This window comes from Heteronotia binoei, chromosome 7 (assembly GCF_032191835.1).
Source record: "Heteronotia binoei isolate CCM8104 ecotype False Entrance Well chromosome 7, APGP_CSIRO_Hbin_v1, whole genome shotgun sequence".
Lineage (NCBI taxonomy): Eukaryota > Metazoa > Chordata > Lepidosauria > Squamata > Gekkonidae > Heteronotia > Heteronotia binoei.
Genome location: NC_083229.1, coordinates 49,082,258 through 49,108,589, shown reverse-complemented (window position 1 = coordinate 49,108,589; position 26,332 = coordinate 49,082,258). Strand labels below are relative to the sequence as shown.

The 26,332-nt window shown below is 43.2% G+C and overlaps 1 protein-coding gene across 1 annotated transcript in view; it reads left to right on the top strand.

The window, feature by feature from the left end:
* The first annotated feature begins 5,203 nt into the window (after positions 1–5,203).
* ZBTB10 (zinc finger and BTB domain containing 10) overlaps positions 5,204–26,332 on the top strand; it is a 37,780-nt gene continuing 16,651 nt past the window's right edge. The window contains exons 1-2 of the mRNA XM_060243589.1: positions 5,204–6,169; positions 16,879–17,770. Of these exons, the coding sequence (XP_060099572.1) occupies positions 5,243–6,169; positions 16,879–17,770 (1,819 nt within the window). The 5' untranslated portion in view covers positions 5,204–5,242. The remainder of the gene's footprint in view (positions 6,170–16,878; positions 17,771–26,332) is intronic.

Genomic DNA, 26,332 nt, shown 5'->3' with positions numbered 1-26,332 from the left:
TGCTGTTACTAGATCGTGGCAGTGTTGCTAAAGAGAGCCAGTTTGGTGTAGTGGTTAAGTGTATGGACTCTTATCTGGGAGAATTGGGTTTGATTCCCCACTCCTCCGCTTGCAGCTGCTGGAATGGCCTTGGGTCAGCCATAGCTCTTGTAGGAGTCGTCCTTGAAAAGGCAGTTGCTGTCAGAGCTCTCTCAGCCCCACCCCCTCACAGGGTGTCTGTTGTGGGGGGAGAAGATATAGGAGATTGTAAGCCGCTCTGAGTCTCTGATTCAGAGAGAAGGGTGGGGTATAAATCTTCAGTCTTTTTCTTCTCCTTCTAAGCAGATATAGAGACAGAGTGGATTCTGGGGTATGCCCCAGGGCTAGTCCCTGGTTTTTTTTGGGATCATTTAAGGTTGTCAGTCTTCAGGTGGTGGCTGGAGATCTTCCAGTATTACAACTGATCTCCGGGTGACAGAGATCAGTTCACCTGGAGAAAATGGCCACTTTAGAAGTTGGACTCTATGGTGTTATGCTCCAAACCCTCCACAAGCATCAAGAATACAGAGCATCACTGCCCCAGACAGAGAGTTCCAATAATATGCTGGAACCTTTTCCAAATGTTCAAATTTATTATAGATGTTTGCAGTCTAGATTCTTAAAAGCTTCCTAGGATATTTACAGTAGGGGCATTTATAACAAATTGGGGCTTTTGGGGTAGAAAAAGCCCAGCAGGAACTTATTTGCATATTAGGTCACACCCCCTGACACAAAGCCTGCTGGAACTGTGTTCCTGGGCATTCTTGCTCAAAAAAAGGTCCAGCAACAACTACATCCCTTGTAGCTGTTGCCTGCTAATGCCACACAAATCCATGGTTTTGGAGAAGGAAGGATACATATCCCATCCATAAACTTCTCAAGTCTGTACACAGGTCTTTATGATTATATCCTATGTATATCCTTCACCTCTCCTTGTTAGGCCACATCACAAGCAACAACTACTGTGGTCTCAGTGAAAGCAAATTATGATAGGGCTCATACAAACTATGAACTCATAAAAACAGTTCCTTCACCCCAAATTTGCCTGCTGTTTCTTTATGTAAATATAGTCCATATCTTGCCTTTGGTATACCACCAAGGTGGCTAACAATTTTGAAATTTTGAAACAAACATCAAGAACCTATTTACATACAATAAAATTTATTAACATCAAATTAAAATGACCCGTATCTACATCTTGCACAACTTATTTACAGAGTTTATTATTTGGTTATATCCTTGAGGTATTTTTTTTAAAACAAAGAACCAAACCCAGGTAAAATCCCATGTACCCTTATCTGAGAGCAAACACCACTGAATTCAAAGGGACAATCTTCCAAGTTAAAAATGTATTGAATCAAGTTGCACAACTGTGATTCTGTGTGCATTTTTATGGAAATAAGTCCTATTGAACAAAAGGGAACTCTCATAGGACTCATTCAGGGTGGCCAAACTGTGGCTCAGGAGTCACACATGGCTCTTTCACACATATTTTGTGGCTCGCAAAGCTCCCATCACCCCGTCAGCCAGCTTGGAGAAGGCATTTCTCTCTTTAAATCACTTCTCAAAGCCAAGCTGGCTGGCGGCTTGGAGAATGTAGTTAAAGTTGCTTTCTTCCCACCTCCACCCGTCCTCCCATCTATTTGCTTCCTGAGAGCCGGTTTGGTGTAGTGGTTAAGTGTGTGGACTCTTATCTGGGAGAACCAGGTTTGTTTCCCCACTCCTACACTTGCACCTGCTAGAATGACCTTGGGTTAGCTATAGCTCTTGTAGGAGTTGTCCTTGAAAGGGCAGCTTCTGTGAAAGCTCTAGATTAATTGATTAAAACCCTTTTGGTTAATGAAAAATGGTGGATTAGGCAGCAAATTTTTAAAACAATAAATTTACAATATTTGTGGAAACTGTAGGTGAAAGACACGATCTCTGAAAAGCCATTCTCCTTTCTGAAGTAGGAGGAGGGTCTGAAGCAAGAGAGGTAAACCTGCTGCAACAGGGTGTAATCATAAGTGAAGAATATTTTTGCTTCAGAAGTATTATTACCAATCAGGGCCAGGGCTTTTTTGAGCAGGAACAGTTCTGGCTGGTTTGGCCAGCTCAAAAAAGGTCTCTGGCAGAGGGAAGACACTAGGCAGCCATGTGCTCCCTCCAAGACTGCACACTCCATCCTCTCTGCTGCCTCCAGCCTCCAACAGGCTTGTGAAGAGAGCGAGAGCTGCTGAGCTGCCCATGAGCACCTCCTCCCAGGAGAAGCTGGACTGGCCACTGCCCGCTCCACGCCACATGGCTGTCTCTCTTCAGCCATGTTTGGGGGAGGGGAGTGAAACAAAGTCTCATTAGGCTGTGCGGGAACACACATCCATGAAATGCAGCTGATGGCACTGTACTGTTCTGTGGCAATATGCAGAAAATAACCTACTGAATGGGTAATATGCAAACGAGTTCCTCTTTGGCTTTTTCTAAAAAAAAAAAAAAAAGCAGCAGCCATGGTCTGGGTTTTTGTCCCCCGGGGGGAATGTGGTGGACCCGAGTTCCAGAATCTTTATGTGGAAACAAAATTCTCAAAAAATATTTAAAAGTTCATGAGGGACACCCATGTTTCTCCTTCATTTCCCTCTTGAGAGTTTCAGAACCTCTTTTTCTGAGGGGAGAAAAAGCCCTGTTAGTAATCAACCATACCAATCTGTTCTGAGCAGGGCTTTCTCTCTCTCTCTCTTTGAATGCCTTTTGGAGGCTGGAGATGGCAGAGATGATGGCGCTCGCAGTCTGGGAGCACATGGCTGCCTGGTACCTTCCCTCTGCTGGAGACCTTTTTTTGAGCCTGAGCCCTGGCCAAGCCTCAACAGGGTGATGATGTCAAAGGGGGGAGGGGAATGACTCCTTTGCATTCTTGTTTTAAAAAAACCCTGGCTCTGAGCCTTGGGGAAAGGGTGGAATAGAAATCTAATAAATAAATGAAATAGATAATACAGACATAATTGACTGTACTTTCTTTAATTAGGTAAAAGTCCTAAGAATAAGTCAGTTGAGTAAAGCTGATGAAATGGTATGAAAAATTGCATTAAATGTAACTTCATTTTAAAATTGAGAGGCCGGTATAATCAGTGTGGTTGTTATACGGCATTTGGAAACTTAAGAAATAATTGTCATAATAAAACCTTACTCCTATCATACTTTTAAAACCACTTTCTCCTATATGGCCACAGTGGTATGATGAAGATTTCCATCTGTCTGCTTTATATGTTTTGATTATTTCCCCACTTTGGGGGGAGGGGGAAATATTAGCAAGTTTGTCAAATCTTAAGAGTTCAGGAAAATTCTCACAATGGAGCCCAGAAGCAAATATTGGCCGGGTGGGTAAGAAAGAGTATAATCAAATTTAAAGATTCTGAAGCTCTGCTCCTGTGAGCTCCTGCCCAAAATCAAGCCTGTTTGTTACTATGCCAAGTGGTGTCCATCCACAGAACCGGCCAGATTGGCTGGGGGGGGGGGGGCGGGCTATGTATTATTAGAAAATGGTAGGCAGAAAGGAGCGATAAAAAGGAAATTTACAGATGTTTCACATTGAGCATAGTGGGTAAACCGCGCCTTCATTTAAGGCAAGCAAAAGGCAAAGATTCTGAGGTGTTATAACGTCATACAAGACGTGCTTTGCAATTTTCTTGGAGCGCTTGACATCACGACCGAATACTCAGGTGCGTGTGTCCTAAGTTTGCCAAACGTTATTGGTACAAAAAAAAACCAAACCCCCAGCTTCAGTTCAACCGCGAGCTTAAGCTCCCCTAACTAATAACGCTGCTTCGCGTTATTTCCCTGTTTGTCGTCTCTGCTTTGCCCTCACCGCGCTTAACAACCTCTTCAGGTAAACTCCGCGGCTGTGCAGGCAACAACATGTCCGGAGCTATGTAATAGTTGGCCGCGCCAGGGGAGTGATGCAACTACCGTGTCAATAACGCAAGCCGAGCTTGGTGCAGCACGTGCGTGACCTTTATATTTAAATTCCCTCGTTTCACAATAAGAGCAATAAAGGCACTCGGGGCAGTGTATTTCCAAGTAATTACTGGGGCCTGGCACTTGCGCAGCTCTTCGCGGAGGCGGCCAGCCGTCGCCACGAGAGCCTACCGGCGGCTTTTTTTAACCCCTGAATTAATCAACGCCGATGGGGCAACTTTAGAGAGTAAGGGGGAACAAACAAGAACACCACCCTCCGGGTGGCAGGCGAGGCTCCCCCGGGCGCTGGAAAAAGCCGGTGGTGTGTTGAAGAGAGATTACTCTAGTAGGCTGTCCCTCATGCTGTGTGTGTGTGTGTTTACGAGGCAAAGGGGGTGTTTTGTTATCAGTACTGAAGGGGTGGGCGATGGGAGGGTTGAGTGATCTGTTTCTGTTCCCGGGTGAGGTGTTTGGAAAGGGTTTCGGTATCCTGGAGCGAGAGAAGCGGGGTGTGGCGTAGCCGGAGGAGGAAAAGCGCCCTCCTTAAGATGTCCACTTTCCAGGGTGATGATGTCAAAGGGGGGAAGGGAATGACTCCGAGCGCCCGAGGAGGGTGGAGAGCCTCCTTAATGAGGGGCGGGGAAATCCTGTTGTGCTTTCTGGGACAGAAAGGTGGGGGGGAGGCGTGGCGCGCGCGCGCCCCCGAGAGTGTGTGTAAGAGCGGGGGTCGCGCACAGAAAGTCCTGCCAAGTCGTGGCGAGGCGGTGTCGTCCAATGGGCGCGCTTTGCCGTGAGCGCGCACTAAAACCTGACACTCGCCGGCTGTTCGGACTCCTCCTCGACCGCCCCCCCTTCCTTGCCTCGCTCGCTCTCTGTTTCTCCCCTCCCCTCCCCCGCGGCGTCGGCGGCTGCTGCCCTGGTGCATTGTGGGTGCAGTCCGTTGTTCATTTGCCATTCGACCTGGGCCCGGGGCCTGTTGGGGCGGAAGGGTTGCTGCTGTTGGCTGGGCCGGATCCATTGTTGGGGGGAAGAGCCGGAGGTGGTCGCGATATACAGGCTAGGAACGAGAAGACAGGGTTTGCCCCCTCCCTTCCTCAAGCTTTCTAAAGACTCGGCGGCTGACTAGAGCTGCCTACCTGGTCGGGTGGGTCTGGTGGCTTCTCTCTTGCCTCCGCACCTTCCCCGTCGTCACAGCGGACGGTTGGAAGGAAAGCCGGGGGGAGGGGAGAGTTGGGCGCGAGGCAGGAAGGGGGGGAGGGAGGGAGTCAGGCGGGCGGGGGGCGCGCGCTTGCCCGCCATGTTCGCCGAGATGAACCGCAGGACCTTGGCGTTCCGGGGGGGAGGCCTGGTCAGCGCCGCCAGCGCAGGAGGAGGAGGCAGCGGCGGCCCGACAGCTAACGGCAGCAGTGACCCGGGCGAGGCCTGGGTCCGCCAGGAGGCAGAACAGCTGAACGGCCAGGGGGTGGAGGAGGAAGTGGAGCTGGAGACGGTGGAGCTGGAGGTGGCAGCGCTGGAGGCCCCGGACGCCGCCGGGAAAGAGCTCTTGCTCTTGCCCACTGCTCCCGCCGCCCCGATGTTCGCCGAGAAGAACCGCCGGACCTTGGCTTTCCGCGGTGGGGGCTCGTCGTCGGCGAACAATGGCTGCGAGGTGGCGGCGGGGGCGGCCTGGCCGCGTCGGCCGCTGAACGGGCGGGGTGGGGGTGCGGAGGAGGAGGAGTTGGAGCTGGAGGGCTTGCTGGAGGGGAAGGAGCTGGTGCAGGACGGGGGGTCGTTGAGCGACAGCACCGAGGACGAGGAGGACGGCGAGGGAGGCAGCCTGGGCGATGGCAGCGGCGCCGAGGGCGGCAGCTGCAGCAGCAGCAGGCGGTCCGGGGGGGACGAGGCGGAGGTCAGCAGCGTGGGCGCGGGGGAGGGGGAGAGCATCCAGCACTTCCCGCTGGCGGCCCGGCCCAAGTCCCTGCTGCAGAAGCTGCACGTCTCCTTCCAGGGCGCCTGGCTCAAGGAGTTTCCCTGGCTGCAGTATTGCCAGCAGACAGGGCTCATGTCCTGCGCCTGGTGCGCCTCCCCCACCGCTGTCTCTGCGGACGGTGGCAACAATAACAGCAGCAATAGTGGGGGCCACGACGAGCTTTGCAAGGGCACCCGCAACTACAAACGAGCCCTACTTCTCAGGCATCATCATTCGGCTGAACACCGACTCAACGAGCCTGTCACCGCCGAGCAGGTAACGGCTGGGGGAGAGGTGTCGGGAGTGGGGAGCGGTCTGGGAAGGGATTGTGATGCTTTGATTACCCTGAGGAGATTCTTGCCAGGCAGGGTGCCCACCTGAGTTCTTCTCCCTGAACGCTGGGTTTGAGGGCACATCATGCTCCCAGTTCACCTTCTGTCTCCAGTAAGTAGATTACCCTGCCTTCTGTTTCAGGCTGAGTTGCCCTGCAGTCTTGTATGAAAGCTTTAGGTAGCCACATTACCTTTTAATGGCTTAAGCTTCCATAATGATTCTATTGTAGTATCATTACTTCCTTTATGGTAATTGTTACTTTCACTGATCTGTTTCTTTGGTATAGGAGGGAACAAGTGAAACTTTCCAGGTGTACAATAGCTACTGCAGCTGATCATTGTGACAGTAAGATTACTCGTGTATGTGACTATTTCAGACACTGAAGTCCATGCCTTCGCAGTATACAGATATGTAAAGAATATAAGCAAACATTTTTAGAATTGGAAAATGATAAATCTGTAGAAACTTTTATCATTCTCCCTCCTTCCTTGGCAGTAGCTGGTTAAGATATTTGGATGTAAATAAGGATTCTTGAAGCTGTTTGAGTTGCCTTTGCTATGCATGTTTATGTGGGATGATACTGAAACCGAAGTAACTATCTCTGAAAACATTTGTACATGACATTTAATGAAGAAAACATACTTTGCCTTACTTTAATTTAGGAAAACGTTTTCAATCCCTGTGCTTTTAACCTATTAGAAATTCCTGCTGTGTTATCAAGAGCTGCCTGTTATGCTGGCTTTTGAGTTTAGCTGATTCCCTGATTACATTGAAACATGGTTTCAGTGTAGAAATGATACTGAAACTGGTCACACATGGCACTTCCACATTTGCAAACTGGGTGTAGATGATTAATTTTGTACATAATGTTTTTCTGTCCTTCACTTATTGCAATAGTATGGTTAGGTTTCTTAAATTCCAGTGGCTGCATATGTAACTCACAGCAAGCTTTTGAGGTAGAAGTGAATCTGGTATGGTGACAAGATGCAAGTTAAATTGATACAGGTGAACATTTGCATCTCAGTGCTCTTATGCTTTCTTTGAATGTAATGATTATGTCTATTGATGGAAATACATAACTTCAACTGTGGTCACATTCAATTTGAGATGGTTTATGGTCACTGAGTGGCATGTTTATAAATTTAAGATTTGAACATCAAAGGGCAACTTATACCACACTACCCCTGCGTCTTATAAGTGTGGCTCAAGTCAAGTCCAATGTATGAAAGGTGCCTGATACAGTACTTTTACACACTTCCATACAAACCTCTTCTGCCAGCCCATGCCAAACTGTACTGTTGCATTTAATTTGAATTAGGCAACAGTAGGGAGTCTGAATGTACAGGTCATACGCTCTGCCATAGACATTGGTTCTTTTGATCTTGTGCCACAAACTTCCACTATTTGTATTACAGTTGGCCACCCAATTACTAGACACTGCAATGCATGTTAATAATAGATTGAAGGGTTTCTATTCTGTAGTATTGGCTTTCCTGCTTAAGCCATATTGTCCTTTTAATGGAGACAGTTTCATAGAGCTGAGGCTGGTTTAGCTTGCTTTATCTCATGCATGCATTTTTTAAAGCCCTTCTGTGTAAAATTTCCTAATTCACTAGTTGCTTCCCTCCCTCCATGACCTTATTGAAAGAATGAACAGAAAATCTGCCTGCTGACCTATGGCAATACCAAGTTTAACAATTTGGGTACTGCAGATTAATAAAAGCAGTGTATCATGCAGACTGTGTCCCCAGGCATTAACATTTAGATAGGTGGAGATGCTGTTTCATTTTATGTTCTAATTTTCCTGTAATGTTTTATGGCTGCTACATTTTCAGTTCAGAGGTGGCCACATGGGGGAGAACCAGCAGAGAACAGACATGTTCAAGTTATTTGGTGAAGATCTTGTAGATGATATGAAAAGTCATTTTGCATTATGATCTTCACCATGCTTTGCTCTGATTTGTTTTTAAACAAGTTTTCTGTTTCCCTCAGGGTGATGTCCTTTATCTAAATTTCTGTTCTGTGTGCATATAGCACATATTGTGGTTTTAAAGATTATCTTGTAGATAGCCTGTTTTTTTCCCTCTCAAACTAAGAAAGCGACTGCTATTAATTTTAGACTATGCTAAATGGTGAAAATGCTGCTTGTGTTTAAACATCTATAGTTATATTAGTGTTTGTATTCATGGAGGTAAATATTTGAAATAAATATTTTGAACAGATAAAATAGGTTGATCTCAAGTTTCTTATTAAGGATCCCTAAAATAGATGTAGGAGCTTATTCTCCAGTTTTTACGGGCTTTTGTTTGAAGATTTTGTGGATTGGGTTATTGACAGCCCAATCCAGACATAAGTGGCGGCCGGCCGTGGCGTAGCAGCCACACTGCTAGTAGACTTCCTGAGGACTTCGGCATGTTGGAGCGTGAGGAGGGGACAGGCATAGCTTACCATGAGGGAGATGGTCGCCATGGCAATGCCACTGGTGTAGGCACAAGGGAGGCTGAGGCAGCCGGAGGGATGGGCCAGCCTACCCACCCCCATTGGCCAGTCCTGGTGCATGCGTCGAGGCTCATGACAGTCAGAGATGGGGAGAGGCAGCCCCAGAGAGACTGATAGCCATCCCCAGCTCACCCCCAAGCAGAGAACGGAGCCAATGATGGACAGACCATCAAAGGCAAAGGAGAGACGTCCCACCAACACGGGCCCTGCCAGGGGTTGGGAACCCAGCAACACAAAGAGTAACGTGGAAAGGAGAAGAGAAAACAAGCCCTAAGGCATCCACAAAAAACCAGCCTCAATTATGAAAAAAATAAAGCTTATCAAACAATTTAAGCAAAGGTGCAAAAAATCACCCGGAAACTCAATATCCTTTCAATTCATAATAGAAGTTCATAGTCTTTATAATGGAGATCCAGGAAAGAAGTTAGCAAAGCCGTGAATGGAGAGTCCAATGCTCCAGAGATTTCTTTCAACACATGCCGGTGTAGGGACAATTGGCAGCCCAGCACGAGAACGCAACAGGGAGGCGCGTATTGCCCTGTTTCACCGAAGGCTTTTACAAGCTTCAAAATACATTCAAAAATTTGCAAGAGGCACAAAGCTCAAATATTCTGCAGAGTACAAACGGCCAAGAGTACAAGAGGTTGGGAATACAGCAGAGGGCAGACCAAGGGAAGGGAGCAGGCGGCAGCACAGAGGAGCGGGGTCAGCAAATGCCCCCTCCTGGAGCCCACTGCCTGGTTCAAGTACCAGAGACACTCGCACACCAAGTGGTTGAGAGCGAGGGGAGGGGGAGGACAGTGGAACTTACCCGGCCATGGGCAACAGTCCTCTCATGCAGAGCCTCCAGGAACCCAGAATCTGTGGAGACCTGGAAACAAGAGCAGTTAGCCCTAGGGGAGAAGCGCCTCTCTCCCCCTGGCAAGTCGAAGATACTGTCAAAGCAACCACGCGGTGCAAAACCCGTCACCAACATGCCTGCCTGTCCCTCACTCCAAGTCTGTATGGCCGGGAGCTCGCCGGCAGACCCTCCCACCATGCACTCTTCTCCCTAACAGCTGAGTTGTGCGAGGCCAGAGCGGAAGTATTTTTAGGAGGGGGGAGACCATGATTGGGTGCTGGGGAGGGGGTTTGTCAGCCTGAGGCACGAGGGGATTGGCGAAGCAATCATGCCGCTCCCGAAGGGGTTTGCGAGCTTCCGCAGTGATGGAGGCAACCTTTGTTTTTGGTGTCGAGTGCCTATGGAACACGCCACTATTTTTGCCGGCGTAAAGTTGTTCCTCTCGGGGGGGGGGGGGGGCGTTTCATGGACCAGACTGCTCAGGAAGCTGCCTAAGCCTGGCCATGCCCCCAACTCCACCCCCTTTTCCGCTTGAATGCTGTGCTCCACCTCACTTCCGCCTGCGCTCGGGCACAGCCCTCAGGTGCAGCTGCCCTCGGGTGGAGTGGCACTCAGGCAGCCATTCACCCATGTAACTCCTCCCCGCTGTAATGGCACCGGTTGTACGTCTGTGCAAACCCTTCCTGCGCCCACGTAGCAGCTTGTCTGCTCCCAAAAGACTTTTCGCTCCCCCTCTCTGGATTGTGCTGTGAGTTCCTTAATAGTCCCGTTTTCATGTTTGATATTTTGGTACTTTAGAAGTCAGTCTGCTGTTTTACACAATGTATAGCTTCTGTGTGTTTTTGTTCTTTCATGCCATCTATGAACATGTAGAAACTTAGAAGGGCAGTACACTAACAGTGAATGTGGTATAGTGATTAGAGTATCAGACAATAAGAGATAACTATGTTGGCAGCTGATAAAGATATTTCTGTGACTGTGAGATTTCAAAAATTAAATACAGGTTAATTACCATTCTGAAATTTAATTCCCTCTGTTTATTTCATTCTGGTTTATGTTTTAGTTTATTTGAGCTCCTTGTAATCTAATTCTGCCAATAGTTTTGGAGGTCATAAATTGTTTCTCTTATATTTTATATATAGGATTCTGTCCAGACTAAAATCCCATGAGCTGTATAGATGTACCTGCTAATAAATAGAAGTGGGGATTTGAGAGACCTGGGTTCAAATCCCTGTTTTGTCATGGAAGCTTGTTGGGTGAATTTAGGCCAGACCCACATTTTCAGCCTAACTTTCCTCACAGGATTGTTATGGTGAAATGGAAGAAAGGAGAATTATGTAAACCACTTTGGAACTGCCATGGAGAGAAAGGTGGGGTACAGTTGAAGTAAATAAATCCATACTGGAAAGGTGGGGCACTGATACTGCACAAAGTTAATTTCATTATGCCAAATTAAATCAGTAGTGTTACTGCATTATGGTAACTAAACAAGGCAAGGGGCACAATGTAGTAGGTAAAGGAAAGAAAAACATTAGGCACATTTGTGTCGGAATATGAAGCTTTGAACCATACTTTGAGCTAATGACATCAGAACAAGCAAGTGTTTGTTATCATCTGCTTACTACTTCCAGGACGTAAAAGTTGGTTGCTCACACACACACACAGGATTTAAATTAGTTGTGTGAGAGTACGAAAAAGTCCCTAGCTAGGTACCACCTTGCTGGCTTCTACACATTTATTTTAGAACCTTTCAGCTATCTGTCTTTTGTATTTTACTACTTGCAGTCCAAATGACAAAAGAGCAACTTCCCCTCCATTGTGTTTCGTGGCTTCTTTTAAGCATAAGGATGATGCCCTGCAAAGACTTATTTTGGAGGGATCCCTGTTGAACACTTATGTTTACTTTTAGATAAACATGCAAGTGATTGGGCTATACAGCTGCAGTCCACAAAGCTACTTTGCTTGTACCCAACAGCTTCAGCGTGCCCAGTGAAATTTCTGACATTGAGGAGTAAAGCACTCCATGCCATATTGTAAATCACTTTTGAAAGTCCCTTCAGCTCAGATGCTGGGGCCTATATAGCAAGGACAGCACTGTTTTGGAAACAAGCATGAAGTACCCTTTAGTGTACAAAAATAGTTTGGTTCACTGGTCCCAACTAGTTTAATGATTTTTAAGGAAATAGCCTTTATCAGCCAGCTCCACCCATCACTGAGTGATAAGGCTGAAAAAAAGGGCACTGCTTGAACGGTATGAACTCAGTGAGATATAGAGAAGTTGAAATATTGAATCTGGCTTTTAAAATGACTACTTCTTACATCTGGAAACAAGCAGTGCACTGAGACCAATTCATGATCTTTATTAATTCAGCAGGAAAAAAATAATACATAAATAGGTCTAGCACAGGGGTGGGAAATGTCAGGCCCAAGGGCCATTTACGGCCCTTGAGATCATTTGGTCTGGCCCTCGGAGATTGCTGGGCCTCCCCCCCCCTCTCGTGGGCATTGTGAAGGACTGATGCTGGGGTATGTGGGTGCCTTTAAAGGTCTGCTGGGAGCAGCTGGAGGGAGGGGTGGGGGTGGGAGCCAGCTACCACCATTTCAGATTGCACATGATTATCCCGGATGGTGTGGCCTAATATGCTAATGAGTATGTGATCTAATATACTAATATTAGAGGATGTGGTCTAATAAGTCTGGACCTAGGCATTTGCCTAGAGTGGCAGGCCAGAGTGTGTGTGTGCTGAATTAGGCTCTCCCCATATGACTTCAAATAGAAAAACCTTTATTTGCATTAATTTTCCGGCCTGAATCGTTCTCCCTCAGCGTCAGCACTGTTTTTTATGTTGATAATTTTGTATGGCCCACGATTGATGTTATAAATATCCAAATGGCCCTTGGCAGAAAAAAGGTTCCCTGCGCCTGGTGTAGCAGATTGGCATACTGTTTCATTGAAAGTTAAAGTAACACAGATTTTAACATTGCAACTCTTAGAAATCAAAAGTACAAGGGAAGCCTAAAACAGCTGTAAATTAGCATGCTGATTAGACATTACTTCTCTTCATAGTGTTGTAAATGCATATATTTACATATACATCCATGTTTAAGGCCTGGCCTAGATAAGACACATATGATCTGTGATTTGCATCTGATTTTTTTTTTTTTTTAAGGCTTGATAGTTCCAGTCAGCTTTGATCAGGAATTACTTGGGGTGGGGGAAATTCTTTTCCTTCTATGACTTTTCCTTCTGTGCTGTGATTTTAGTTCCTCTGGAGCTGCAGCTAGTACTGAGTTACTGAAAAAGATAGATTGCTTCTGCCATTGGGATGGATGCAGTTAATGTTGGGGTGGCCAGACTTGCTTAACATAAGAGCCACATCGAATAAATGTCAGAAGTTTGAGAGCTGCAAGACATGAATGTCAGATTTTGAGAACTGCAAAGCAAGAAAGAAGGGAAATAGAGAGGCAGAAAAAAAGCAACTTTAAATGCACTCTCCAAGCTGCTGGCTTGACTTGGCTTGGTGAAGTGATTTAAAGAGACAAATGCCTTCTCCAAGCTGGTCAATAGGGTAGTGGGGGCTTCAAGAGCCACACAATATGTGTGAAGGTGCCACATGTGGCTCCCAAATCACAGTTTGGCTATCCCTGGGCTAAAATGACCAAGTTCAAATCCTTGCTTGCCATAAACCTTGATGGTTGGCCTTGGACCTGTTCTCTCTTCACCTAACTTAGTTAACAAGATGGTTTTGTGAATAAATTGGAGAAACAGAACCATGAATGCTGTTCTGACCTCCTTGGAGAAAGGGCAGGGTCAAAATATACTTAGTATCCCATGGAAGATCTGAATCATAGAACTTTTGCATGTGGTCTTTGGCACCATCTTTCTTTGCTATTCAATATGGATTTCCTAAACATGGCATAACCCCCCTGGATAGCGTATTATGTTTTATAATGGAAATGTTCTAACAGTGCCATGTGGAAAACTGGGATAATATGAAAGCTTGTAAGAATGATTCCATGATTATGTGCAGAGAGATCTTCAACAGACCGATAAAATAATATTTTATATAAATACTAACAGCTGGGCCTAGAAAAAATTAATATATCTAGTGCTAGAATTTTCAGTGCTAAATCCAGTGGATTAGAAACAAGTAAAATTGGGGTTGTTGATTAAAAGATTTACATATCTAACACTTCTGAATCAAAGTGGCAATTTTTCTTCAGTTTGAGCTTAGCCTTTGATTCTGATTTAATATTCTGGTTTTCATACCCTGGAATATTCCTAATTAAATATAACCCATTATTTATTTATTTATTGGTTTATAGATTGTTTTTCATGAGTTGAAAATTGCTTAAACAGTGAACAAATTTAAGCCTTACTAGGTCTGTCTCTTGTATGGGTTGTATTGTGCCTTACTTTCACTTCCTTGGTCATTAACTATGGTGAGTGTTAGATTTGCTCCGGCCATAGTTAACTAAGTGTAACTAATCTAACTGTAGTTAGGTTGTAACCAGTGTTCCCTCTAACTGAGTTAGTGTGAGCTAGCTTAGTTTTTTTTTTTTTTTTAGTCTCCAGCTCACACAGTTTTGTCTTAACTCAGGAAGGATGGCCCCAGAGCAAACTAATTTATGCAGTGAGCTAAATTGTTCACTCAGAACTTTAATGCCAGTAGCTCTCAAAGAATTTTTGCTCACAAACTCCACAGCTTAGAGGGAGCATTGATTGTAACCCAATGGCTTGGTTCAAACATAAGATGAAACTACAGTTTATTTTAGCTATGGATAATTTGTGAACCTAGAGTTGGCTAGCAGATAGTCATCTGGGTACTGGATGGCGGTTTGATAAATACTGCTTTATCACGTTTGCTGTTTCTGCCGATACCGTGCTGGTATCCTGGCATGCATTTTAGTAAAGGTGTCACTGATGAACCAGGATCTATGTTTGTCACTAGAATCCGTAGTTAAGAACAACAGCAATTAAGAAAACAACTCCAAGACATAGTTTCAGATTATAGCTTAACATACTTAACTACGTAGTCATAGTTAATGCAGTGTTTCAAGTTTCAGCAACCATGTTAACTATAGTTTTTCAAGGTATCTGAAGCCAATGACTTAATCATCTTCTGTATCAGTGTTTAACAGTTGGGAGTGCTGCATCTTAATGGGGCCATTGCTACAAAAGAAAATAGCATTTTATTATTTATTAAATTCGATTTCTTAACCGCCTTCCCCTGTGGAACAGGGCTCAGGATAGTGCACAGTGCTGAAAGACATTGATGTATTAAATTCACGGTTAAAAACAATGAAAGCACTTGTATTTGGCCTAAGTAGATGTTGCTAAAAACTTCCCATTGTGCCGCTGTCTTAGAGAGCAGTTACTATCTTTCAAATATAAGCTACTTTGTGAATTTTTTTTTGGTTTGATTTATGGAGGGAGTGTGTATCTACACAAGTAACAGTAAGCCCTTAAATAATTCCTTTGCTGATTCTCATTTCTGCCATAAATTGCAAAATTGATTCTCATAGGATGGGTGGATGAATCTGTAATTAAGATACCTGAGTTTTAAACAACTGTTCAAGGGCTCAGTTGTTACAAAACAATTTTCCCCTTCTGTTGGCTTTATGTCCCCCTTGCCTGGTAGCTGCGGTTGCTTCCAGCTCATGTCTGTGCTTTTGCTTATCCTGTTATGTTGCTGTAGTAACTCAAAAGTAACTCTTTTTTTCCCTTTTCCACACAGTCTGTGCATGCACAGATATTGGTATTAACACTATTTTTTTTCCTCCTAATCTATTGCAAGTATGGGGCACATAGCATTATACAAGGGGAGGAGACAGCGGCTAGAACCTTTCTCCCTCCTGTAATGCTAGAACTTGGGGACATCTAATGCAGTTGATGGGCAGTAGATAATGAATGGCAGAAGAAAGTGTTTAGTTACTCAATGAGTAATTAAATTGTGTAATTCACTGCCAGAGGATGGCCACTAACCTAGTTGGCTTTGAAAAGGGGTTAGGCTAAGGGAAGATAGGTCCTTAAGTGGCTACTAGCCATAGCAATTAAAAGGGAGCTCCATACTGAAGCAGTACATACTAATGCTAAAACATAATATTAAGGAAGGCCTTTCCCTTTATGCCATTCATCCCCCACCCAGTGCATCTGGTTGGCCATTGTGTGAAACCAGATAATGCAGTAAATTTGTATCTGATTTGATACAGGAGGGCTTTTATGTTCCACATGGAAGCTGACCTTGGCTATTAGATTTAGTGATAAACTAGCAAAATCATCATTGTATTAGCAATATAATGGCTTGGATCTAAAGAAGTATGCTCTGCATGTGTAGTAGTGTTTCTCTCCCCTGGGCAAGAAATTATGTGCAACTAAATGTGCCTTCCAGTTGTGCAAGAAGCACTTTACATCCAAGTCAAATTTGGAATTTAGTTACTGTGGTGTTAACAACCCTTTAACTGTTAATGGGTGGGATAGTGTGCTGTATTGTGATTAATATATTCTACAATTAGCAAAGGTAAAAATTGTGTCAAGGAATTTTCCAGTTGCATGTTGCTACCAGCTGCATCAGATTATTGTGTGGGGAAATGACAGTGATTGCAGCTGTGCAACATCCTAGCCTCTGTTCAGTGTATCAACATGAACTAGTACTGCCCAGTAGCCACCAATACACTGTGCTGAGAGTGCTAGCCGATGAGAGCATATGAATTGAGAGAAATGTGGCCAGTAATGTAAGGACAACACAGACAGCTGGTTTGAGAACTATAGTTTAAGATCTAGAGCCATCAGTTTTGTGGAAAAGCCTCCAAAAATCTTCTAGAATAGAAAAGTGATGGAATAGATTTTAGGGTATGGGTAGAGAAGGCAGGAGACTGGAAAGTAATGGAGAAATCATCAAGACATGCATGAGGCAGGTATGTTTTCCATTGAATTATCTCTCCAGGACAGTCAAGATTGACTATTGGCAATAGAAGTAAATAGGCAGATAGACTTTAGCATCAGAAATTGTATACAAATATACTTCTAGTACAGTATAGTCTAGTTGGTAGCAAACTTCCCAATAATCTTAGAACAGTTGGTTGACACATGATTTATAACCTTGGTATGTTTTGAGTGTACAGGAAGAAATGTTAATACTTTTCTCTTATAGCAGATTTCATCTGTGTGCAAGTGAGAGAGACATTATGTAGTGAGCCTGTGTGCTCTGCCTTTTTTTGAAGTGGGGTATTGGCAATAACTTCATTCACCTAGATTTTAAAACAGCAAATAGCTTTTAAAATACTAATTTTCCCTCCTTATTCATTACAGGAATCAGAAAGACCATCAGAACTGGCTAATGAAAGAGACTGTGATTACAATGTTAGGCCAAATGAGAACTCTTACTGCTATCAACTCCTGCAAGAATTAAATGAGCAGAGAAAGAAGGGCATTCTCTGTGATGTCAATATTGTGGTGAGTGGAAGAGTCTTCAGAGCTCACAAAAATATCCTGGTTGCAGGCAGCCGTTTCTTCAAAACTTTGTATTGCTTTACAAACAAAGAAAGCCGTAACCAAACCACTGTTACCTATTTAGATGTTGTTGCTGTTCAAGGATTTTCTGTCATCTTGGACTTCTTATATTCTGGTAATCTTGTGCTTACAAGCCAGAATGCTATTGAAGTAATGTCAGTTGCCAGCTACCTTCAGATGACAGAGGTTGTCCAATCCTGTCGAAATTTCATCAAAGATGCCTTAAATATAAGCATTAAATCAGAAGCTCCAGAAGCTGTAGTTGTGGATTACAATAGAAGGTCGGTTAGTAGGGATGGATTGTCATCAAGGGATCAGAAAGTTGCTAGTTTTTGGGCAACAAGAAATCTTACTAACTTGGCAAGTAGTATAAAAACTGAGAATGATGGCTACTGCATTGATGAAGGCCAGTCTGAAAACTACCAAATCAATGATTGGGTCCAGGACAGCTCTCCTGAAATGGCTGAAAATGAGTCTCAGGGCGAAGGGAAAGTCTTTGTTTGGAATGATATGAGTTCACAAGGACAGTTTTTTCAAGAACCTGGGAAAACAAGAAGGAAAAACCAAACTACAAAAAGGTTTGTTTACAACGTACCACCCAATAATGAAGAAACATTAGAAGAACACTCAGCAGCTCAAGCATCAGTCCAGTACCCAGAAGAAGACCTACAGTTCATTAAAGAAGAAGCAGGTAAATATTAATACAATCTATAGAGGGTACCTGTGTTCTGTTGTAGCCAAAATAAGTTTCGTGGCACAAATACTTGGAAGTTAAAGCCCACATATCAAACTGTTGTCAGTTGTCAGAAATGTGTATATATGAGAAGGGGCGAAGTCCTCTTGGCCTTCAGTCATAATAACTTCCATACTTTCCCCCCTTGTTTCTATGAGTGTAACATCTCATGCAATTAAAGAAATGAACTTTGGCTCAAGAAAACCTATAGAACATTGGTCTTTTTGGTGCAACAAGATTAAGCAGAAGTGTGAAATTTTTTCAGTTATTGTTGGCTTTTGCCCCATCTGTAAATGAGACAAAGTATAGGCAATTAGCTTTGAAATATGACTTAAATGCAAATTACCTCATAGGTGAATGATCAGATGTTCTGTTACCAGACTGTAGCAAAATACATGGTCATTTATGTTTGCTCTTGGGTTACATCAGGCCTTAACAAATACCTTGTGGACCTAGGAGCCAGGCTCCATACCAAGATATATCCCCCCTCCCCCCGTCATACTAAGCAAGTTTAATGTTGCCTCTGAGTTATGAATGGAACATCCAATTGGCCTGGAGAAAAATTTCTTATTCCCTTAATAGAGGATTATTGGGATGTTAGTTATCAGGTGACGTTCTTAACCTCCATGGCACAACAAACTTTTTTCATACCAGTTGGTAACCCAAAATCTAGCAGGTCAGCCCTACTCTAAGAACATAAGAGAAGCCATGTTGGATCAGGCCAATGGCCCATCCAGTCGAACACTCTGTATCACACAATGACCAATATACACACACACATACACAGTGGCTAAAAGCCACTTATGGACCTCTGCTCCATATTTTTATCCAGTCCCCTCTTGAAGCTGGCTATGCTTGTAGCCACCACCTGTGGCAGTGAATTCCACATGTTTTTTTTTGAAAGCAAGTTACTTTTTATTATTAAACATTTAACACAGTGATACACCATACATACTAAAATATACACATTTACATATCAACATCAACCTACTAACATACAATACCACATGTTAATCACCCTTTGGGTGAAGAAGTACTTCCTTTTATCCATTTTAACCTGCCTGCTCAGCAATTTCATTGAATGCCCACAAGTTCTTGTATTGTGAGAAAGGGAGAAAAGGACTTCTTTCTCTACTTTCTCCATCCCATGCATAATCTTGTAAACCTCTATCATGTCACCCTGCAGTCGACGTTTCTCCAAGCTAAAGAGCCCCAAGAGTTTTAACCTTTCTTCATAGGGAAAGTGTTCCAAACCTTTAATCATTCTAGTTGCCCTTTTCTGGAAACAAAGTCAGAAATAAGAAAGTCAGTCAGTTGTAAAATAGTTTGTCATCTCTCTTGTCTCAAATTTTAGATTGTAAGCTCCTTAGAGTAGGGACTGCCTTCTTGTGCTCTGTTAAGCATCATTCATGTTGCATTTTCTGTATAATAAAAACTCCACCATTTGAGTAATCTGAGTGTAAACAAACTGCGCCTAAACTAATGGGTTCCAGTGGGATAGTCATGTTAAGTTTTGTTAACAAGAACAAAAATCTTACAGCACCTAAAGATATATATTGCAACCAGTGTTCCCTCTAAGCTGTGTTAGCATGAGCTAGCTCACAGATTTTTAGCCTCCAGCTCACACTTTTTTGTCTTAGCTCAGGAAGGACTTAAATGCCAGTCACAACTTAAATGCCAGTCGCTCACGAAGTAGAATTTTTGCTCACAAGACTCTGCAGTTTAGAGGGAACATTGATTGCATCATAAGCTTTTGTATACTCAAGCCTGTTGGTTAAACTTGTGTTGTGAGGCAAGTGAATTGCTTCTACTAGTTTGCTATACAATTAGAAAAGAAGTAAAGGAAGAAAAATAACCTAAGACTTGTTTTTTGTTCAGGTTCAAACACATAGTTCTTGGTGGAGGGAATAGATTTTCATTAGGAGCCCCCACTTACGTGATTCAGTAAAATGGCTAATAATTCTGTGTATACAATTATAACACCAAAGCTGAATATAAAGTTACTTATAATGTTTGTACTCTGAATAATTCTAACACCTCTGCAAGTTGACATGAAGATCAAAGACTCCTGCTTCTCCTTCAAGCCAGGTTTCTGGGTGTCCCCCTCCCACCATTTGGGGGGAGAGTCTTACCTATGCCACCCCCCTCCCAGCACAGTCAGCTGCCTGCCATCACCTCTTCCTCCCAAATGAGTTCCTAAAAAAGGCAAAGCAGATCCAGCAGCCATTGAGCTCTGTTTGCAGCAGAGCTTGTTCCTAGCAACAAATAAGCTGTGTGATCAGGGCATTCCTATTAAGGGCTGACTCCCCTTTTTCCTCTCCTTTTAAATTCTATAACAGAGTTAACAGTGTCAAACTCATTTGTTATGAGGACTGGATCTGACATAAATATTACTTTGTTGGGCTGGGCCATGCATGCCATAAAATGTAACATGATGTAACAGAGATATTAACTTTATAAAGGTGACTTCAGATGTTGAATGGCAATAGCAGGTGAATGACAATAGCCGGCTTGATTGGATTAGGTGTGATATGCAGAGGAGGAGTAGGCATGGAGATACTGGTGTTGGTAATGAGACAGAACCTAGGGCTCAGTTCCATCCAGGAGGATTCAGTCCAAGAGGATGCAAAGAATAAATGGACATAAGTCTGATATTAGAAACAGCAACATTCAGTTACTGACGTAAGAGTAGCAGTGCTCTTACAAAGGAATTTCAAAGGGAGATTAGTGAGAGAGAGTGAATTGCAATCGATGATGAAGCTTCCTCCTGGAGTGAATTGAGATCTTTTCCTGCCTTGCTACCAGTGTGTGCCATTATCATTTGGCATTTGAAATCATTTCACTCCCCAAGATATTAGGACCGATCCAAGTGTTCTAATTTCCTAATCAGGGTCCCTCTCTCTCTCTTTTTTTAAAAAAAAAACCAAAACAAATCTAGATAGGAACATAGAAATTCATTTTAAAAAACCCATAGCTTTTAAGAATAAGCCAAAATAAGTGTCTCAGTGTGCATTGTACTTGTTAGTAGAATCCATCCTTCCATCCACCTCTCCTCTCCCCCCCACCCCAAGAAGAAGTGTGCTTGTGCACAAAAGCTTCTGCCTGGAATAAAACATTGTTGGTCTTAAACTGCCATGATGGGACTCCAGAGTTGTTTTTTTCTCTCTTTCCTCCCCTTTCATCCCCAAGAGAGGAGAAGCAGCCCCAGAGAAGCAAGCTGAAGGGATGTGTGTGTGTGTGACAGAGGCAGGCTTGTCTTTGTGTCTCTCCCACATGAAGCAGCTATGGAGCTCTCTGTGTGCCTCTGGGAGGGGAAAGGGAGGCAAGAATCAGGAAGTTGAAGAGCCACTGAGGGAGCTGGGGAACAAGCAACATATGGCTGCAACAGCAGCCTTGGAAAGGAGGCAGGAGAAGGAAGTTGCTTGGGAGACAGATTTGAGCCCTCCCTAAGCCAGGTGTGGCCACAAACGGGACACTTGACACCCCATAGGCTAAGGGCTGCTGGAGTTTATAGGTTGCATGATTTGTGGTATCTTGGCCTGGGGAATTTTCAAAATCTGGGTTACATAAGATAATCTTTTTTTTGTTGAAAAGTTAATTATATTTTGTGCTTTAGAATCACCTATTTGTGGTGAAATGGCTTGTTGGGTTTTTTAAATACCTGATGTATTTCAAGTGATGTTTATTGGTGAAGTTTAGTACAAAGGGCCACTTGTTAATGAAGTCCTTTAGCTTTCTACTTGTGTAGGTATTGGAAATAGTAGCATATTCATAAAGGAACAGTTTACTGAGTCTTGATGGTACAACAGAGTTAATATTATCACCAAAATTTGTCTTATTTCCTGTACCTTTCTTTGACGGATCTTCCTTTGCTTCATTCTGGCTTTTCTGGCTCCAGGCAATACTGAAATGAGTGTTGTAGTGATTTCTGAGCAGTTGTTAGCATATGAAAGGGCTCATGGTACAACTGTTTGTTTTTTTTAAAAAAAACTTCATGTTTTCATAAAATTGGGAAAGCATTAAGGAATTAGCTATTTAGCACTTGCAGCATATTAGGAGAAAGCAAATTCATAAGCCATACTGGCTCAAGCAACTTGCTTGACTACCTGTAATAAATAAAAATTGTCTACAAGTGACCACACAAGTCCCCATTCTTTGTGTTGTTTCTTACGTTCTACCTTTTCAGAAAACAGACATTTGTTAAATGAGGTAACGTTATGAATGCTACAGTTCAGTCCTCCTTTGAGCCATATAGTTGGCATGTTAAACACTAGGTTGAGAGAAAATTTCATTTACAGTTTCTCTGCATTTTCTTCCTCTTAATTACTCTGTTAAGAGTATGTAGAAGCTAGCAGCTCTGTGCACTGTTGTGTTCTGTAGCTAGGAAATGAGATGTCATATATCTTGTGGTTGTTCCTGTATCTACCAAGTTTAAAAGGACAACTGTGCAGCATGCACTCAGGCACACAAACAATTACTAGTTTATGCACAACTGTGACCACAGTAATCATAATGCCTGCCTTTATCAGAATGTACCATTGTCACTGCTGGGAAGCAAGCAGCAAACTGAGTACCTGGCCACACCCGCCACTGCTCTCCTCCACTCTTCTCTAGACAGCAGGAGTAAAAAAGTGCATATAGGGCACAATGCAGAACCTTTAGGCAGCTGTCAGCTTCTGCATCTTTTTGTGTGGTTATTGTCCCGGGATAGCTAATAGGAGCATACCTTGTCTATATTGAAATAGCTGCATTAGCTTCTAGCTTGTTTTCAAATCTAAGGTGCTGGTTGTTATGACGTTTAGAGGCCCTTAATGGTGTGGGGCTGAATATCTGAAGAACCAACTCCTCCCATATGTTTCTGTGACAGCCAGAAGACCATAGTTGGCTCACGTGTTGGCTGTTCCCCTCTTAGCAGGGGCATCAACTAGAGCCCAGGCCTCTTTAATCATGGTTACCACTTTTAGACTGAGTTCCCTGAAATTGTGAGGGAGCCCCTCTTTGGACATCTTCAGGTGGAACCTCAAGTCTTGTTCGGCAGTGCTTTTGATGTGTATCAGCAGTTGGCATCTCCATTGGTGTGTGGGGGTGTAATTGAGGTTTTTGTTTCATTCGGTTTTAATGTATAATATAATTACCTGTAAGCAATGAGGAAAGATAGGATACAAATATTAAATAAATAAAGTGAGAACTGATATAAAAGAACTGACATCTTGGGTACAAGTAAGTAGTTTCCTTCCATTGGTAGAACCAGTTCAAAAGACTTTGATTCACAGAATGCAACTTAGGAATTTGGTTTTTTTTTTTCATTTAGTTCCATCTCATTAATACTGAACAATCTTTAGTTCCTTTTGATAGAGGATATAAGGAAAAACAAATTACCAGAAATGTGTTTAGAAAAGGAGAAGTGCTACAATCCTAAATATAAAAAAGCTGTATATAGCTTGCAAAAGCCTACAGGTGCAAATATGGACAACACATGGAATGAAAGCAAAGACTTGTGCATTTTCTAGAATCATTCAGTCTGCTTCAATTAGGTGTTGATTCATATCTGTGTATTCTCTTTATGTGCTGACATAATTGGGGCCACTAAACAGGAAAGAGAGTGCCTCTTCATAACCTGATGAATTATTTCGTTCTGGCAAGTACCTTCTCTGCCGTGTGTCAGTATTCATAGTTGAAGAAACAGTAGTTTTGACAACAGTGAAATTTAGATTTGGAATACCAGGTTTTAAAATATGAGGCTATAAAGTGTTTTAAGTACTAAACATGCCAGTTTAAGGAGTTATAATAGAAAACTCCTCTGAGTTTCATGGATCCAGTTTTGTGGATTTGTGTGATTCAGTACTGTGTCAGAACACTGGAGTCTTGACACTGCTAGCACTTGTCAATTCTTAACTCCTTATCTAGTCTCTGGCCCCAAAGCTATATTTTCTCTGGCAGTGTCATTGTTACTGCTTCTCCAAACTTGTCTGGGCTACTGTTACAGTCAGTACCTTTGGAATATTTAATGTACCAAGGCTGAGAGTTTAGTTTTGGCTTCAGTAGAACTCACCTGAGCTATTTTATACTTCTGTTGTGTTGTTGGTTTAATGTTGCTACAATAAAATAATTCCTTAATGCCATCCACTCTTAATACTAGTGTGTTACTGATACAGTTTTGTGACTGAGTAAGTATCCCTTCCTTTATGCTTTCCTTTGGCTCCAGCCTCTCTCTGGTTGCTTGGTTCTCCTGTTAGCTTTTTGTGCTGCTGCCAGGCTTAAAGAGCCTGGAAGATTGTGCCAAATGCCTATTTTTAATTTTTTCCCCTTTGGAGTGGCACCATCATGATTGATCCTTTAATGGATTAAAATTACTCTGAGCAGTCTTATTGAAGGAAGAAGAGATAAAACCTGCGATATAGGAAGGTCTTCCCAGCAGTCTGTTCGTTCCTTGTCATTTCTCCATAGACTGAGCTAATCGCACACATTTATAGTGTGGTTTAGGAGTTCTGACTGTTCATAGTTTTGAAACTGCAGACATGCACCCAGCTCTAAACCAGATCTGTGAAGCAGCAGCTAAAAGAATATGACTGGGGAGGTGACGTGTCATTTTGATTTTCAGCTACTTCATGGAGAGTCTTATTCCAGGGTGTCGAACTCATTTGTTATGAGGGCCGGATCTGACATAAATGGGACTTTATAGGGACAGGTCATGCACATCGTAATATGTAATGCCGGGTAGTGGAGATAGAAACTTTATATAAAGGATACAGAGAAACACAAAAGATTTTTTCCCCACTTAAAATGCAGACATGCTTAAAACGCTTTCAGTGTTTTGTTTAAAATGGAAAGGGTGGGATAATAGTGGGATTTGGCATTGCAGGTTTAAAAATAAATCACCAAGCAAAAGCACAAGGATCACAGCAGAAACTAAAAATATAAACCAGAAATATCAAATACTCTGGGTTTAGGGAAACATGAAATGGCTGGGCATTGCAAGCTTCTCCCACTGCCCCCAGGTCTACTCAGATTGGCAATGGTTCAGTGTAATATCCCCCTTTAGCTGTGGGTTTCCAGGTTAGAGTACTCACTAGGCACCATTTCTAAAGTCCATTCAGCAGAGATATGCTGGCTCAGACCATCAGCCCTTTATTTGCAAGGTCACACAACTCCAGCAAGAAACAGCTTCTGACTGGCCATATAAATACTGAAAAGTGAAACTGAGCTCCACTTCATTAAAATACATTGCAGCACAGACAAAACTGCAAGGAAAACACAGAATAGATTTTCCATTAAGGCCTCTGTGCCCAGAATGACTACTCCCAGAGTAGTCTATCTGGGCACAGAGATCTTAATGCAGAGTCATTTTGCATTTTCTTTGCAGTTTTGCAGGCCCAGAATTATTTCCTGCTTCAGCCTGCAAAGACAAGGAAGGAGATGAGAACTTCGATAGCCTTGGAGCTTCAAAGGGTGAGGACAGGAGGGGGGTGGGGAGAAAAGAGCCCTGTGGTGAGCCAGTCCTGGCCCATGGACCGGACATTTGACACCCTTGGTCTAACCTATGTTGTGTGTTTATTGGTTCCCAAACTTGAGTCATCACCAGGGGTGGCCAAACTGCAGCTTGAGAGCCACATGTGACTCTTTCACACATATTGTGTGGCTGTCGAAGCCCTCACCACCCTGTTGACTGGCTTGGAGAAATCATTTCTTTCTTTCTTTAAAACACTTCTCCAACCCAGCTGGCAGCTTGGAAAATGCATTTAAAGTTAAAGTTGCTTTTTTCCCTGTTCTTCCCTCCACCATAGATTTTCCTGCCTGCCTTCGTGTTCTGTTGCTCTCGAACATCTGATGTTCATGTCTTGTGGCTCTTGAACACATCTGATGTTTTATTCTGTGTGGCTCTTACATTAAACAAGTTTGGCCGCCCCTGGTCACCACATTCTCTTAGAGTGTTCTATAGCCCCTGCCTAACAAGCTTTCTAACTGTGCTGTCCTCTCAGGCAGTGTTGAAGTCCCAGATTTTTGTTTTAGGGAATTTCAGTTTCTACACAAAGGTTACTGACAGTAAAACTAGCATGTTCTGGTGCTATGGAATAAAGATCAACGACTTCTTTTTAAAATTATATTTTAGAAGTTTGATCTTTTTAAAAAAGTACTATCTGAAGATACTACTTAATATTTTATAGATCAAAGATATAGAGATTATTAATTTGTAGTTCTATAGTATGAGGCAAAATATTCATTTAATGCTTAAGAAACATTTTGTAAATTAGTTCAAGTAATTTATGGATTCAGAGGCCAATTTCATGCCATCTCAGGGGCTTCTGCAAAGATTTTAGAGGTTCATGTATTCTCTCTTCCAAAAGGACTTAGTGTTCAGTCTAAAAGAGGGATGTCAAATTTATGGCCCAGGTACCGAGACTGGCCTGTCCAGGGCTCTTATCCATCCTGTGAACAACTACTATGATAGGGGGAAGGCAAGCTGCTGGGGGAGGGGGTGCTCAGGCACATGATGAGATGTGTGTGGTCAAAGCTGCCAAG